The sequence below is a fragment of the Podarcis erhardii genome (assembly GCF_964252035.2).
Source record: "Podarcis erhardii genome assembly, chromosome: 4".
Lineage (NCBI taxonomy): Eukaryota > Metazoa > Chordata > Lepidosauria > Squamata > Lacertidae > Podarcis > Podarcis erhardii.
Window position 1 is genome coordinate 55,747,579 of NC_138508.1, and position 16,254 is coordinate 55,763,832.

General features: G+C 39.9%; 1 protein-coding gene across 3 annotated transcripts in view; it reads right to left on the reverse strand.

The window, feature by feature from the left end:
- KCNJ6 (potassium inwardly rectifying channel subfamily J member 6) overlaps positions 1-16,254 on the reverse strand; it is a 104,316-nt gene that overhangs the window by 21,137 nt on the left and 66,925 nt on the right. For all 3 annotated transcript variants that reach the window (XM_081859902.1, XM_081859901.1, XM_081859900.1), the window contains one exon: positions 445-1,362. In XM_081859902.1, coding sequence (XP_081716028.1) covers positions 445-1,339 — 895 coding nt within the window. In that variant the 5' untranslated portion in view covers positions 1,340-1,362. The remainder of the gene's footprint in view (positions 1-444; positions 1,363-16,254) is intronic.

A 16,254-nucleotide genomic window follows, 5' to 3' on the forward strand; every position in this document is an offset into this window, starting at 1 on the left:
GCAAATAATTTAGCACAACAGTTCTCAAAGAAAGCTAATTTGCTGCCCTGAATCTCTCCTAGAATTTGTCCTCACTGGGCAATGAGTCAGAGCATCAAACAGTGATGGGTGGATTGGAGGTCTTGGGGAAGAAAGAAGCAACTTTTTTCTCTCCCCCCCACTCCATTTACTTTAGAACTTCAAAAAGATCCAGTGCCCTCTAAACCCTACTCCGAGTTCTTGTTTTTCCTGCTTGCATCATCACCTTTCAAGAATGAATATTCCAAACTGAACCTTTTGCTCAACCTACATTTTTTTGGAGGCCTGAAGACACTCACTGGGACAAAACTGGAGAAGATTAGCATCTTGTATTTTCTCTCTGATTATATCTTACCTCTTTCATAATGCTTATGGACCTTTTCAAAATAACATGTTATGAAAAAGTTGAACCTGAGAAAACATTACCTGTTGCTTCCACCATTCCTTCTAGGATGACCACAATTTCTAATTCCTCTTTGGGCAGTTGAGCTTTGGAAATCTCCCAGAATGGACTCTGTTGATTTATTTCATGGCTGATGATCAGCGGTGAAACCAAAAACAGACGATCATCCCCTGTATAATAACCTACATTAATATCTGTCTGGTTGAGTGGTATAAATTCCCCCTCCTTTGTCTGTTTTGACTTGATCAACTTGGCTCGTATTGATGCTTCCACAATGTGTGAATTTCTAAGGTCCCCAACACGGAACATCAGACACAGCTTTCCGTCTCGCATGGAAATTACGGCATTGGTAGAAAACACCAAGGTTTCCGCCCTCTTCTTGGGCTGGGATATTTTCACAAACATGCAGCCAACCATGAAAGCATTGACTATAGATCCTAAAACAGACTGAACTAAAAGCAGGATAATTCCTTCAGGACATTTGTCTGTGATGACCCGAAAACCATACCCAATGGTGGTTTCTGTCTCTATGGAGAATAAAAAGGCGGAAACAAACCCATTGAGGTTACTGACACATGGGGTCCATTTCTTGTCCCCTATATGCTCCAAATCTCCTCGTATGTAAGCAATTAGCCACCAGATGAATCCAAAGAAAAGCCACGTCACAGTATAAACCATGACAAAAATAAAAAGGTTGAATCTCCATTTGAGGTCAACCAAGGTTGTGAAGATGTCCGTCAGGTAACGATAAGTCTCTCTCACATTTCCGTGGTGGACGTTGCATTTTCCATCTTTCCTAACATACCTCTGGATTTTCCTCTTGGTACATTCTTTTAAGTGCTTCGGCAGATCTTCCCTGGCTTGTTTGGGCAACTTAGGTGGATGGATTGTAACAGGGCTCTCCACGTCCTGCTCCATTGAGTCTCCTTCCAGCACGTTAGCTGACAGGAAAGAAAAAAGAGAGCATAAATACTGATGTGCATACATAAACTTTATTAATCAGCACCTTGATATTCACAATTTACCACGTGCATGAAACAACCAATGCTTTTGTCATTGATAACTAAGGATCCTTCCACACATCCATTTAATTGTGCATTCAAGATGATTTGTGCTCATTATAGCATCAGGGCGGTTATACTTGAACCCACTTTCCATACTGTTTGCACCTGCAAAAGTTATGAGGTGGCCTTATTACTTTGTTTTCAGTCAGTGACTTCCTGCTGAAATCCTGTCTGAAATTGCGTTAGCCCTTTTTTTTATTGCACCTGCATCACAGACGGTCAAAAATAATAATAAACATGCTTACCACCTACATACATGGGAATCGCTTCTTTCTCCCATTTCCTTATTCTGTTTTCTATACTCAATCATATATATGTTGTCAGTTTCTTCATGAATGCATCCTATGTACAGGCATTCATACAGTGGTACCTTGGTTTACGAACTTAATCCGTTCCGGAAGTCTGTTCTTAAACCGAAACCATTCTTAAACTGAGGCATGCTTTCCCTAATGAGGCCTCCCACCGCCTGTGCCCTTCCACCGTTTGGATTCTGTTCTAAGTCTGAGGTAAAGTTCGCAAACCGGGACACTACTTCAGGTTTTGTGGAGTTCATAAACTGAATTGTTCTTTAACAGGACTGTTCTTAAACCGAGGTAGCACTGTATATATAAACATACCTAGTCCTCATAAATTCCACGTGGGTTGGTAAACCTGAAATGTACCCTCCAGGGTAGAGGTGAAAAGCTCACAAACACTAATTACTGAAATAGGCATGGAGGTCTGGTAGTTAGGGTACCACTTTTACGGCCATTAAAGAATTTTGCGGTTGTGCAGCCAAGCCTTTTCTGCTGCCATGATTGAGTTCCACAATGCCAAGCTCCTAGGAACACAGCCCTTGAGACTTGAGCCCACTAATGTTCCTTTTTCCTCCCAGATTACTCTGGACACTTCTCACTGTTCAACGGGCATTGGTATTGGATAGGGAACAAATAGGTTTCTTTTTCTCCTCCAACTTCTGTGAAAAATTTCGTTGGTGTGTGGGAGATAAAAAAAGGAACCCATTCCCTTCTCATCATGGTATGTGATGCCTGGTCACTTACTGTTTCTCCCCCCTCTCCGACTTACTAGACAGTGAGAAAGGAATAGTTGGATCTCTTTTTTAAAAATCTTCCCAAAATGTTTTATGAAGGTTGCCAGGCACGCTGGCTCAAGTGTGTATGGCAACCTCTGCAAAAACATTTGGGAAAGGGAAAAGAGGAAGCCATTCATTCCTTTCCAGCTCCCTGGTCCAGCCTTTCACCCTGTCATCTGGTACTGGTGGTGACAACCTCCACAATGTCGAAAACCCCCCAACCTAAGTTAAAACTAAGTAGGAATGCTGCACATGGGGCACTCTGGGAAAATGAAGATGGGAGGCAGAGCTGTCTGAAGTGCATCAGCTCTGTACGAAGATTTAAAAAAATAAAGAAAAGATGTTCCGGCAACTGCTGGTGTGGCCCAGTCATGTTGGGTCCTTTTGGACTGTAGGGCCAGGTCCTGTGTGCTGGTAGTCTGGCTCTAAAAGTGCTGCTGCTTCAGATTTCAACAGCAGCCTTTTTAAAATCTCTCTTTTAAAATAGATAAAACATGGATGAATCATAAAGGTTTGAAAGGACAGAAAAAACATAAAAGGTGTGTTTGTTCTGTAGTAAACATATGAAATATCAGTACTCTGTTCTCTACACCATGTTGGATACTAAGCGGACAGATGTCTGAATGTTGTTTTTCTTTTGAGACTTTTGTTTCTTTGTAGTAGACTTGTTAAAATGTCTAGATGGAGGCAAACTACTTCCAAAAGAACACACTCTCGGCTTTCCATTGTCTCAGAACTTTTCTAGCTATCAAGCATGTACTTCCTTTCCCAATCAGTTGTTTATTTCAAAGTAAGGTCTAACACCTCAGAATGCAGTAATATTTCTGTGTTTGGGTCTATCAACTTATAGGACACTTTCAAAAAAATCTGCCTATTTCATGAGGGGCTATTAGGATTGGCAAAACAGCTCTGAGGGTTCACCCACACTTCCTCCTGTCCCTTTTTTCATCCTGCCGCTAATGTTTACTGCTGAAGTGGAACAAATGTAAATTGGGTATTTTTTTTGGCAGACTGATGCTTGTTCCAATTCAGCAGTAAGCATTGGGTTTTCCTGTGGAAAGGAGTGGGACAAAAACAAAAAACAAGTAACTATCAGATCCATGCCTAGAAATCAGGGGGAAGCAAGATAAATCACGGGGCAAACAGAAGTGCCCTTACAGTGAGGTCTTTACTACATTTGGTAACAAAGCTGCCTCCCTGGATTACTCCACATTGGATATTGAAATGGAATAACGGATGCACTTCTCTGTCTTTCCCCAATATAACAAAATAGCAGGGCATGGGGATTAAAATGTGGAGCTATAATGGCTCTGAAATAACTCAGGAATTTATCTGTTATGTCTCTACCACCTCCTGTTGCAGGTCCCCCAATTACATTTCCTGCTACATAATTTCTATCTAAAATTGTACGAAGATTATCAGAATAGGTACTGCATACTAAGAACACAAGAACGACCAGCTTCTGAAGCAGAACTACTAATCCTGTATTAGATTCCCGAAGAGAGCAATTCCCCAAGATGCTTCACTAACTCAAAGCTTTCTCTCCCTCTCTTAGTTTTTGCCCTAAAAATAAAATAAAATAAAATCCTTCTAGCTATCTCTCTGGTAAGGGATGGGAGCAAAATTCAATTCTTTTTTTGCATTTAACCAAATTCACACCTTTTTTTTGGGGGGGGGGAACAAACCCCCAAAGACGGCCTTTCTTCAGAAGTCAGAGTCTGGTGAAATGGAAAGCTCTTCCACTGCCTTACTGGCACAGTCAGCGGGCATAGTGTGCCCTAAGGTAGTATATTCACTTCCTATGTGGCCAGTATGGAAGCCAATGGGGCATGCAGAGCAGGGATGGTTCACTCTGCTCTATCAGCCTGATGCCCAGAGCAGGGATGGAGAGGGAAGGGGCTTTGGGAGAGTGCAGGAGGCCAGATGTCCAAGGCACCTAGTGGGCCACATTTGCCCCCCCCCCCCAATTATGAGGAGCTAGAATCAGGAAACAAAGGTATCTTGAGACAGACAAAATTGAGCTGTTTCCTGGCATCCCCCTTGAGAAAAGCTCCTTAAAAAGAAAATCTCTTCTGCGCTCCTTCTAACAACATAGTCCAGGAGTATTTCCTCCATCACCAATCAGTGGTTACTCTGATGCAGCAAGATGGGCTTCCAGATGCACGACCTATTAGCAATGTGGTGCCTCTTGACAGTTCCCCAGGGCAGTCTCAGATCCCAAAGGCACACGCTAGCTTGGCAGGAGTTCCTCAGCTGGGCTTATATTAGGGTGGTGAACCTGTTTTAAGTGGGTTTAGAGCTATGCACAAGTCCAAACTTGTCAGCTTTAGTGAATGCAGAAAGGAGTTTTTAAAAAGAAGTAGAAGCAGATATAACAATCTTCTGAAACATTTGGGCTTTGACACCTCTGACTACATAGCTTTTAATTTTGCTCTTTGTGGTTAGTTTAGTGAGGATGATTATGCTGAAATTCCTTCACAGTTCCACCCACCAATAGCACACCCCTCCTAGTCAGGCCTTAGTGATATGTAAAGAGACATTTTTTGATTCAAGATATCCTTATCAGTCCATTTCAGCCCAATCTCTCTGATGAGACTGAGGATGACTAGAAATAAGACAAATAATTAAGGGGGACGAGGATCTACAGGGGGTCTAAATCTGTAGACTGCAGTTTTGCTAGGGAATTACCTTTGAATTTTTGAACTGAATGCTCCAGAGGCAAAATTAGGGTATTGCTGAAGCCTACTTTGTAAGATGTAATGTTTGCTTTAGAACTGGTATTTCCAAGGCTAATTTGCAGCATTAGTATGGTAGATTTAATTTGGGAATCTCAAATATGAATCCTTGCCACACTGTGTGAAAAACAGTGTGTGTGTGTGTGAGAGAGAGAGTGGGAGTGTTTTTATAAGTGGCCATTAATTATATGAAACTCCATAATGAGTGAATGTGCAAAGTGTATGATTTTTCAGTTGGCTTTGCCCCTCGTCCACCGAAGCAGGACTGGAAATGAATGGGAGAAAGAGAGAATGATGAATAATAGCAATTCCTAGGTGGATTTGCAACCAAAGTCCTCACTTTGCAGCAAAGCAATCGACACATTAACTTTGTCCCCACGTCAACCTGAGAAATCCCCATCACAATAGGTCATAAGCAGAGACAGGTGTTTTTGTAGAACAATAGCTCCCGGTGATTTTTAGCACGTGGTCCAAGCCACATGATGATATCATGATTTCTTTAAATCCCACCTTTTCAAGGTGGCTCACAAAAATTAAAACAAATACAAATAAAACACACATAGTTAAAAACATACAAAAGATTATTGTGTAAAAGTAATTAAACTAACTATGGAATTAAAATTACAGATAGGTAGCCGTGTTGGTCTGCCATAGTCAAAACAAAACAAATTCCTTCCAGTAGCACCTTAAAGACCAACTAAGTCAGTTCTTGGTATGAGCTTTCGTGTGCATGCACACTTCTTCAGATACACTGAAACAGAAGTTTCCAGACCCTTCTATATAGTGAGAAGGTGGGGAGGGGTATTACTCAGAAGGGTGGTGGGAATGGGTGATTGGCAGATAGCTGTGATGAGCCTGTTGATGACTCTTAACGACTGCAATAGGTCTTACAGGAAAAAGCAAGGGGTGAAAAGGTGAAGGAGAGACCCAGAGGAGAAAAAGATCTTCTTAACTGGCTGCGCTGATTGTCTGGAGCGCAGACAACGTGAGGCTGCTTAAAGCAAGGGGTAACTCTTTCACCCCTTGCTTTTTCCTGTAAGACCTATTGCAGTCGTTAAGAGTCGTCAACAGGCTCATCACAGCTATCTGCCAATCACCCATTCCCACCACCCTTCTGAGTAAAAGCCCTCCCCACCTTCTCACTATATAGAAGGGTCTGGAAACTTCTGTTTCAGTGTATCTGAAGAAGTGTGCATGCACACGAAAGCTCATACCAAGAACTGACTTAGTTGGTCTTTAAGGTGCTACTGGAAGGAATTTGTTTTGTTTTGACTATGGAATTAAAACAATGTGAAAAACCTATCTACTGAAATGCAGGTAATACTACCACTTCTAGTACTAATGCTGAGGACGTGGTGGTGCTTTGTTGCTCACTTGATCCTCTGGTTGCTCAGGTTGATGCTGCTTCCCAGGAAGTAGAAGGGAGGGGTGAGCCTGTTGCGGAGCTACAAAAGCACTAGCAGAAGTGGCACATTGACTCTGCCAGTGAGTTTTCACCACACCCACCTCGCTACTGCCTCACACCTCCCCCTTTACTGCCTGGTAACCAGCAGCGACACAACTGACTGGAGGCCAGGTGAGTGATACCACCCCACTAGGCCACCTGCTACAAAGCGATTGAATGCCATAGGATAACCTGCCTCAAGCTTTTAAAGGTCACTTGTTTGGGGTTGATGTCTCCTGGACAGCAGTTGAACCAAACCAGTTAAGCAGCCTCACGTTGTCTGCGCTCCAGACAATCAGCGCAGCCAGTTAAGAAGATCTCTTTCTCCTCTGGGTCTCTCCTTCAAAATTAACTTGGGCCAAATCCATAAATGAGCGACCCATGAGCTCTATATCTGTAGTTTGCCAGCAAAACAATTACAAAAATTAAGGTTTCAAGGTAATAATCTTACATGGCCCTCTCTTTCAATCTCGTGATAGCTGAGGACCCGCCAATTAAGTTTCTATTTATTTATAACCTACTCTTATCCTACATTTTGGCATAAAGCACCAAATACAGTATGTATTTATTTTAAAGTTTTAATTACTGGCTTGTTAACTCACCATTTAGCAAATGGATTGGCTTATGATGTTCCATCTCATTTCAGCTGCTTCAGCTTTGAGAAATGGGGAAGGTGAGGCTCGTGGCAGAGTCTCTGCTTTGCTTGCAAAAGATGCCAGGTTTGGTCTCTGGCATCTCTTGATGGAGCTGGGAAAGACTTTGAAGTCTGAAGGCAGTTTGGGTAGCCAGTCTCTGCCAGTTTGTATAAACATTACTGAGCTGGATAGTATAAAGCAGCTTCTTATGTTCCTGTAATGAATATTGTACATTTTATGGAAATAGGAGTTTAATGCCTACTGTCTCATGTGGAAGCCAGTTTTACTCCCTTTTAAAAAACACCTGATAACAGTGCTTAAATATTTAACCTTCCAATTATTTTCAGTCTTGATTTGTACCAGATCACCAGGTGTGATTTGTACCAGATCAAAGCACACCTAAATCCAAGACTCCTAGATGTATTCTGTTTAATGAATCGTGCGCCAATGAATTATATCACTTTTAATCACTAGCAGGCTGAAGAGATGTTCTCATTTTTCACTCATTTGAGTTATAAAAATGGATAAACACAAAATATGTCTATTAGGGATTTAGTCGTATTTTATCATAGCAATGATTTGCTAACCTAGTCTTGTGGACTTGTGCAGAAAAAGAAAATAGGAATCAACAACATATCAAAGTGGTGAAATTATCCATAGATAAGATTATCTGAACTTTAATAATCTTCTGTACTGCATGGGAAATGTTATCCAGCCTATCCACAAAGCTTTGGATCAACAATATATAGGAATCCTTTGGTAGAATGTTAAGAAGGATGCTAGATTATAAAAAACTGGCCACCACTAAACTAGATTTAAATTTGATGATAAGTGAGACTAAAGAAAATATAAAAATTTTTTGGAAGAAGTGCTAGATTATATTTGAATGAGTGGACATGAGATTGTAAACAAGTTGATAATTTGTTTGGAAAAAATTTTTTAACGATGTAAATGGGAGCGGGAGACGTGAGGGAGTCCAAAGAAGTGATGAAATTGTTGTAAAAGAAGTAAGATTGTTTATTATGTGTGCATTTATATTTAAAAATCTTAATAAATATTTATATATATATAAAAAATAAAGCTACAACAGTCCAAAAAAAAACAAAAAAAAACCAATATATAGGAATCCATATTTTCACAAAAAATATGTAAAATGAACTAGACACGGGTGAACATAAAAACTGTCCTCTTGGATCAAACAACAAATTATCTAGTTCTCTGTTCTGTCCCTGCAGTGACCAGCTAGATGTCCCCAGAAAACTCATAAGAGGGTCCAGTACTAGGTACTGCACTTTAAGAAGGTTATTAACAAACTGGAACATTTCCAGAGAAGGGTGTCAAAGGCATCAAAAAGCTTGGAGATCAAGTCCTATGAGGAACTAGGTATGTTTATCCTGGAGAAGAAGAGATGACAAAGAGGCAATATAATAACCATCTTCAGGTATCTGAAATGTGACAGAAATTTGTTTTCTGTTGCTCCAGAGAAAGCTCAGCTGGGATCCAATCTTAACAAATGAAAAACAACAACAACCACAAAACCCCACAATCAAGTCACAGAATCCTTACCCACAAGTTTATTCTGACAACAATTGCTTTGTGATTCAGCATCAGCATTTACATCCAGTTTGGGGGGAAGCGACTATTCGCTGCTAATGAATCTCATTCTCAGGAGCACAGCAAAATGCTCATTGGTCTCAGCTGGATATGAGAAGAAGGCAGATATGCCTTGTGCTTCTTTAAAGTCAGTCTAGGAAGTTGCTGGGCTGAGTGGAGAACCATGCCTACCAACTGGATTTGTTTAATAAGAACAATACCAATTATCTCTCAGTGTGTAAAGGTTGCTAATGCATATTGCATATGTCTACAGGAGTTTATCTGCTTTCTGTGTACAATGAGAAGTAAGAGAAAGTGGTGTGCATTTATTATTTCCCCAGCGTTCTAAAGATGTGGGGAAAGCAAACTCTTTTTTTCAAGTCTGAAATACATTTATCTTTGGAAGAATGCTGTTGTGTTTGTTTGTTTCTTGCTATGAAAATCAGTAGAGAAATAAAATATAATTTACAGTATTATGATCTGCTATGAATGCATAAGCAGTAATGTGTATGACTTGCTGCTAAAATGGAATACACAGGATGAAACGGTCAAATCAGCGATGATAAAATGGGCACAGGACATAGGGTACAACATTATGTTTGCTGACTGGGAAAAGTTATGGACCACAGGTGTGAGATTTACGGCATGCAATGCCTTGAAAGAAAACATTATGAAAATGATATACAGGTGGTACATGACTCCAGTCAAGCTTGCAAAGATATACCATATGTCTGACAATAAATGTTGGAAGTGTAAAGAAGCTGAAGGAACATTCTTTCACCTTTGGTGGACTTGCCCTAGAGTGAAGGCTTTCTGGGAAATGATATATAATGAGCTGAAAAAGGTATTTAAGTATACCTTCCCTAAGAAACCAGAGGCCTTTCTCTTAGGCATTGTCGGCCAGAGTGTGCAAAAGAAGGATCAAACTTTTTTTATGTATGCTACAACAGCAGCAAGGATACTCATCGCTAAATGCTGGAAAACTCAAGATGTACCCACACTGGAAGAATGGCAGATGCAACTGATGGACTATATGGAACTGGCTGAGATGACTGGCAGAATCCGAGACCTGGGAGAAGAACTGGTGGAGGAGGACTGGAAGAAATTTAAGGATTATCTACAAAAACATTGTAAATTGTATGAATGTTAAGAAAGATGTAAGATTTGTAATAATACGGCTCCAACAAATTAGTAATAAGGAATATAAATTTGAATATATTTGAAAGAAAAGACAAATTTTGGATTAACAATATTTTAAAACTAAGATTTTAAAAGTGTGAGTTAAACTCTAAAATTTGAAATTTAATATTGGATAATTATATGATATGAATCGAAACAAGTAAATAATTTGCTAGCAAAATTTATGAGTTTAGAATGCAGGAACAAGAGATGTGAGGAAGTCCAAAGATGAGAACGAAATGTGGAGATTTGAAAAGACTATGTTATTGATGTATGTTTTTTTTGTATTGTTTAAAAAATTGTTAATAAATATTATTTTTAAAAAAATAATGAATGCATAAGCAGTAATGCAACAGCCAAGCTATGTGTTCAGCAACCCCATGCTTCTACTTGGATTGTACCATTTATATGCAGGTGGAACCTCAGCTCTGAATACTTGTTCAGGAAAATCCTCCACATAGAAAAGGAGCTCATTAGGAAGAAAGCTAGGTTAGAATTCATCTTCTTGACATGCCAGCAGGACATTGGCATGACATTTTGGCCATGGAAGAATAACTCAAGGGATACAGCTTCCTATTAGCATTTTGAACTGATGTAGTCTCAAGAGAACTGTTCCATGGGGATTTTCTGAATTTGCACTTACTTATCCTCTCTTAATAAGGAAAAGTAAATATCAGTCCTTCCCTTCTCCCTTTTATTGTCACAACTACTCTCTGAAGTAGGTTAAGCTGAGAGACTGTGACTGGCCCAAGCCCATCTAATGAGCTTCATGGCTGAGTAGGGATCTGCATTCTGGTCTCAGTGCCTGTCAGCATCATGACACCTGCAAAGGCCTTTGTTGATACCCGCAGGCAGGAGCCCCAGACTCTGAGTGTACATTTTTTTAAAAGTACTGGTAAGTTGTTATCCCTCCTACAAATAAAGTTACAAAGCAAAATGTGTAGGTAGCTTTCTAAGTAATTTCTGTGAAATGAGCCAGCCTGGCTACTCCTGTATGTCAGAGTTTTTAGCCAGAGATTATTGAAGTCAGAGCTGTGATGGATAAGTGAGTTGTTTTGACACCAAGTGATGGGGTTTCAATTGCTGCTGTTTTCCCCGCCCCTTTCAAAGCACCTTTCCTGCTCTATTTTTTAATGTTTGGTATTTTACTAAGTTTTATATATGCTGTAAGCGGCCCAGAGTGACTTGGGAAACCCAGACAGGTGGGTGGGGTGTAAACAACAAAACAACAACAACTTCGACAGGTTATCTTTTCTCATAAAGAAAAACAGTTATGGTGAGGGGGGAAGTTTACCAAGATGGTATTTTCTATAATGTGTTATGCAGTGTTATTTTTCTAGAAAAAAGAGGTGCAGGCAGAGCACATGAGAGGTGCTGGGACTGAGTTCTGGTGAGTTCCAACTGAAAAAAAGCTCTGGTGTTACACCATGCCCCTGATGGCAGCCATTTTGTGTTATGCTACACCCCATGGCACCCATTTTGTGGCTAGATTCCCCCCTCAGAAGTCAAAATGTGCCCCCTGGTCCTAAAAGGATGGCAACCCCTGTCTAACCACTTCACCACACTAGCAGGCTTAGCGTAAAAATAGCCCAGGGAGACAAAAGGAGCCAAGCAGTTATAATATGTGCCCAAACTAAAAGGGCCCATCTCTTGGTTTTTCTAAAAATAGTCCCCTTTCCCTGGGAGCGAATCAACTTTTTCACACACAGGAGAACTGGGTGAACTGATATATTTGGGAATCATCTTCATTTCATATTGATGCATGGTTTTTTAAAAACCTGCTTAGCCGATACATCTTAAGAGATATGTAGTGCAGCTCAGCAGGGGCACAAATAATTCAAAGCTTCCACAGCTTTATGAATTCTAGATAGGAAATACTAGTTTTACTTTTTAAAAGTTTCTCAGTACTTTGCTTGGGGTCAAGGGACTTGCAAAAAATATATGTGCTGTTTAAATTTGAAGGAACAATGTGTTCAGATTCCCATCCCCAACTGAAGGTGTATAAATGTAGAACCTAGTGTTTGCAGTGAGGTTCAGAAAATAGTACCTATTTATGTTTTTGTTGCATTTCTTTTCACCTTTGCCCCACTGATTCCACTGATTCTCCAGATATTAAGTATCAATCTACATGTTCAGCTAATTTATTCTTAGCTGAAGTTATAGTGGCCTTTCAGGCTGGTAATCTGGTGCTACAATCCCAAGAAAATGCAATCTGCCACCAGTCTTTGCCTTCTGAAAGACAAAGAGAGAGGGCAGGAAGATAGAGCAGATGGTGTTCTCAGCAAAATGTCATTTGGCACACCTTGGTTGCAGTGTGTGTGTGTGTGTGTGTGTGTGTGTGTGAGAGAGAGAGAGAGAGAGAGAGAGAGAGAGAGAGAGAGAGCGCTCTGCAAACAACATCTGGCAAGCCATTAATAGAACAGCTGACTGTGATAAATTTCTATTAGCTGCAACTGACTTTAGCATTACATGGTTGACCTGATATTGGGCAATCAAACTCTCAATCTCATTCACATGGAAATTTCAGACAAGTTCAGGTTGAAGTAGCACTGTAGTTAAATGAGCAACCTTTTGTTTTTAATCTATGCGATCAGTTGTAACAATATTGCTATGCTTGATTGCTTTCCTTCTGAATTTCTTTAAAAGGGGGGGGGGGTATTTTTTATACATTTAATCTGGCTAGGATGTATCTGATGGGAACATATGTGGCTTTAATAATGGGTTTGAGAGATCTCTCAGTGGCATCACCTTAGACTAGAACTTCCACATTCACAGGTAGGCTATCTCTGATGACCAAACATTGGAAAGAAACAAGGGGTAGGGATGACTGATTTCCAAACTACCCTGCTTGTTTGTGAATGTGCTGGATGATCTGGACATTTGGTCTGATGATCTAACATGGCAATTCATACAGTCTGAACTTTTTCAGACTGGCTCTCATTATTTTAAGCAAAAGATATGTGGGTTCTTCAGAACATCATGACAAACCACAAGGCTGTATCTTGTTCATTTGAATAAGGTTTGTGGCAACAGAGTTCTTGCAGCTAGCAAGAAAGATTGGGTCACTGAGCCTGAGGTTAAATTTGGTCATAACCGTCTTATTTACAATCATTAAATGATCATGTGGGATCAGTGTTGGGGGAGGAAATCTTGATCTCTAGACAGCATGAAAGAAAACACATATCTTCCTGGTCCTTTAAGGGGAGAGAAGCCTGGTATAACCCAACGTCTAGCCAAGTCTTATGATAGTCCTTCTGATGCCAGTTTTAAAAAAAATTCTTACAGGCCTTTTAAAGCTGACCCTTTGATACAATGGTTGTTCAATGCTAGTATTATTTGAGTTTTCTTTCTGTTTCATATTGATTTCTTTATTGCTGTTTTTTTTAGAATTGTATTTTATAGTTTAATCCTTTTTATTGTGCTGTACGTTGTCCAGAGAACATTAATTGTTGGATGACTAAGGCATACAATAAATAAATAAATAGCCAGGCATTTCAAAATCATGATGGCTGAGAGCAGCCTGAACCATCCCAAGATCTTTTCCCCAAATGTTCATGATGATCAGGAGCTGTTCTTGGCCCTCATGAGACTACTTTACCTTTCACCATCCTGTTCCTGCCTCCAAAGAAAGTGAGTGGACAGGGCCACTTCTCCCTGCCCTGGAATCCTCTCCTGCCCAGCAGGTTTTGATATGGGCTCCATGGTCCACTGTTCCTTAAGGTCAGCTAATGTTTAGAGACTCCGCTCCTGAGTTGAAGTTTCATTTCCCCAGAGAGGCGTATGTCTGTGTATGGAAAATGCCAAACCCAGTGTGATCTCTTTTGGGTCCTGTTGATAGGTTTGCCAGAAGCAACCTGGAGATTTACTCTGTCCCTTTAAAATTAACAATTATGCAGGAGATGGCTTTCATCCTGTCTGTACAACTAATGAGAAAGACAGAGATAGAAAACAGACAAAAAGGACCAGGGAAATATTGGGCCTAAGATAGCTTAAAGGGACAGAGTGAATCTCTAGGTTGCACCTTGGCAGTCTATCCTACACCTGAGATACCACCTATATCCTTACATTGTATTACAGCTTCCATGATAAGTTCATAGTACTTTTAAAGTGTTTGCCATGGGTCCAGTATTAATCCTGCTATGTGCAAAATGCATAAACTCTAATCTTATGGCATTTACTGACTTCTTGTTGACTTGACTATAAATGATTCTCTGGAAACTCTCCAGCAAAAATTTCCTTTCATTTTTTTCAGTGTCAGTTAATAAAGCGCTGAAGGATCTATGGAAAATACTTACACAAAATGCTAGTCCATTTCAATCTACAGCAATGAGATTTTGGAACAGCAAGCCTTTAACTGTAGATTAGTCATGGCAGAGGCTACACTTGTGAATTGTACACTGCAGAACCTGACATCATGTTTAAATAACACACACACAAAATGAACTTGAGAAGTTCTGAACCTCATAATAAATACTCAGCATTTCTGTAAGGGCTGAGATTGATGGTGGGGCTTGTGTAGGTTCCCCTAGTAAGGCCATAGTTTATGCAAGGAACACTCATTTCATAAACAGTATTATAAACATAGATGAAAAATACTTCAGATCGTTGTTTTCACAGAACACAAATACACAATCAAAATCAGCAGACATCTTATTGCTTTTATTGGAAAGCACAGCCAATTTACCTTACAAAGAGTAGACCTGTTCAAGCACAACCTCCCCCACCCAGATGCCCTTCAGATACTTTGGACTACAACTTCCATCAGCCCCAGCCATCATTGTAGTCCATCTGGAGGGCTCCAGGTTGGGGAAGGTTGTGCCAAAGGTTCTTGAACATATGTACCGTTTGTAAGGTAAATGTACTGTGGAGATACAATGGTGGCAAACTCCCTCCTTTTTAGTTGCACAAAACTATGCCAAATAGTAAAGGGGAAAATGTGTCTGGTTCTGGTTTTCCTGATTAGTCTCATATGATAATGAGGCAAGCTTTTCTGTCACTTCTAAGCATCATAATTTTTGATGCCATGCTTACAGTGAACAGTTGTTCACACCCTTTTGCTACAAGTAACCTGGCAACTGCTAACATAAATCCAACCAGTATGCTTGAGACTATCCATTTAGACAAGAATTAAACTGGGAAACTTTCTGTTCAGAAAAGATATCATTTTGGTAATGAAGTAACTGACTTCCTTTCCCAAGCAACATAATGATATTTTAGTAAAATGACCAGATGCAGACTGGACAGGTGTTCTGTGCCTTTAATATTATGATAGAAGAGGGCAAATCAGCTGGAGCAGCTTTTCACCTCTTTGCATGACAAATTGGCAAGAATCCCCTCTTCTACTGAAATGGCAAATGTGTGAAAGCCTTGTCTGCTTTTGCACCTGCCATCCTGGTTTTTAATGTATTCATGAACCAGACAGTATAGGAAAATCCAAAGAAGAAAAAGACTGGATCACCCACACCATTTTATTAAATTATTTTTTTTTTAAAAAATTCTTTTTACTAGATTTGAACATTCAGTAACTTTGAAGTGAAAGAAATCATAATTCATTTTTATATCCTACTGGTTTCTTTACTGTCCTTTGAATAATGGACTAAAACTGAACATTTCTCTTTATATGTTTGTACCTACGTTTGGTCTTTACAGCATGTTTGATATAAAAAGAGACAGAATAAATGTGACACACATGCCCTCTCTCCCTCTCTTTCCTTTGGTAATCTCATTAATCAAGGTCTAAACGTTACTTCCATGCTTCAGAAAGCTTTTCTACAAAAAATACCATTCATTTGGTTTCTGTTCCCTGATGTACCTTTTTGGCTGCTAAGGAGTTAAACTGTTCTGCTCAAATGCATAAAAACAACAAACAAAACCTGAGCAACTATTGGTAAGGCACCTTTGTGCCTTAATAGATAAGCAAAACTGTGAAAGGTTCTTAAATCTCTGTTATACACACTTTTAATCACAGGCAGAGAACAGCTTGCAGGAGAAAATGAGCAATAACTTAAGGGGAGATTCAACTGAGGTGAAACCTGGGATTCTATTTTGTTTTTGTTTCTCCAAGTGTGCCATAAAGTCTTGTCTGGAATTAGGACTTAGAATTGTTAGGTT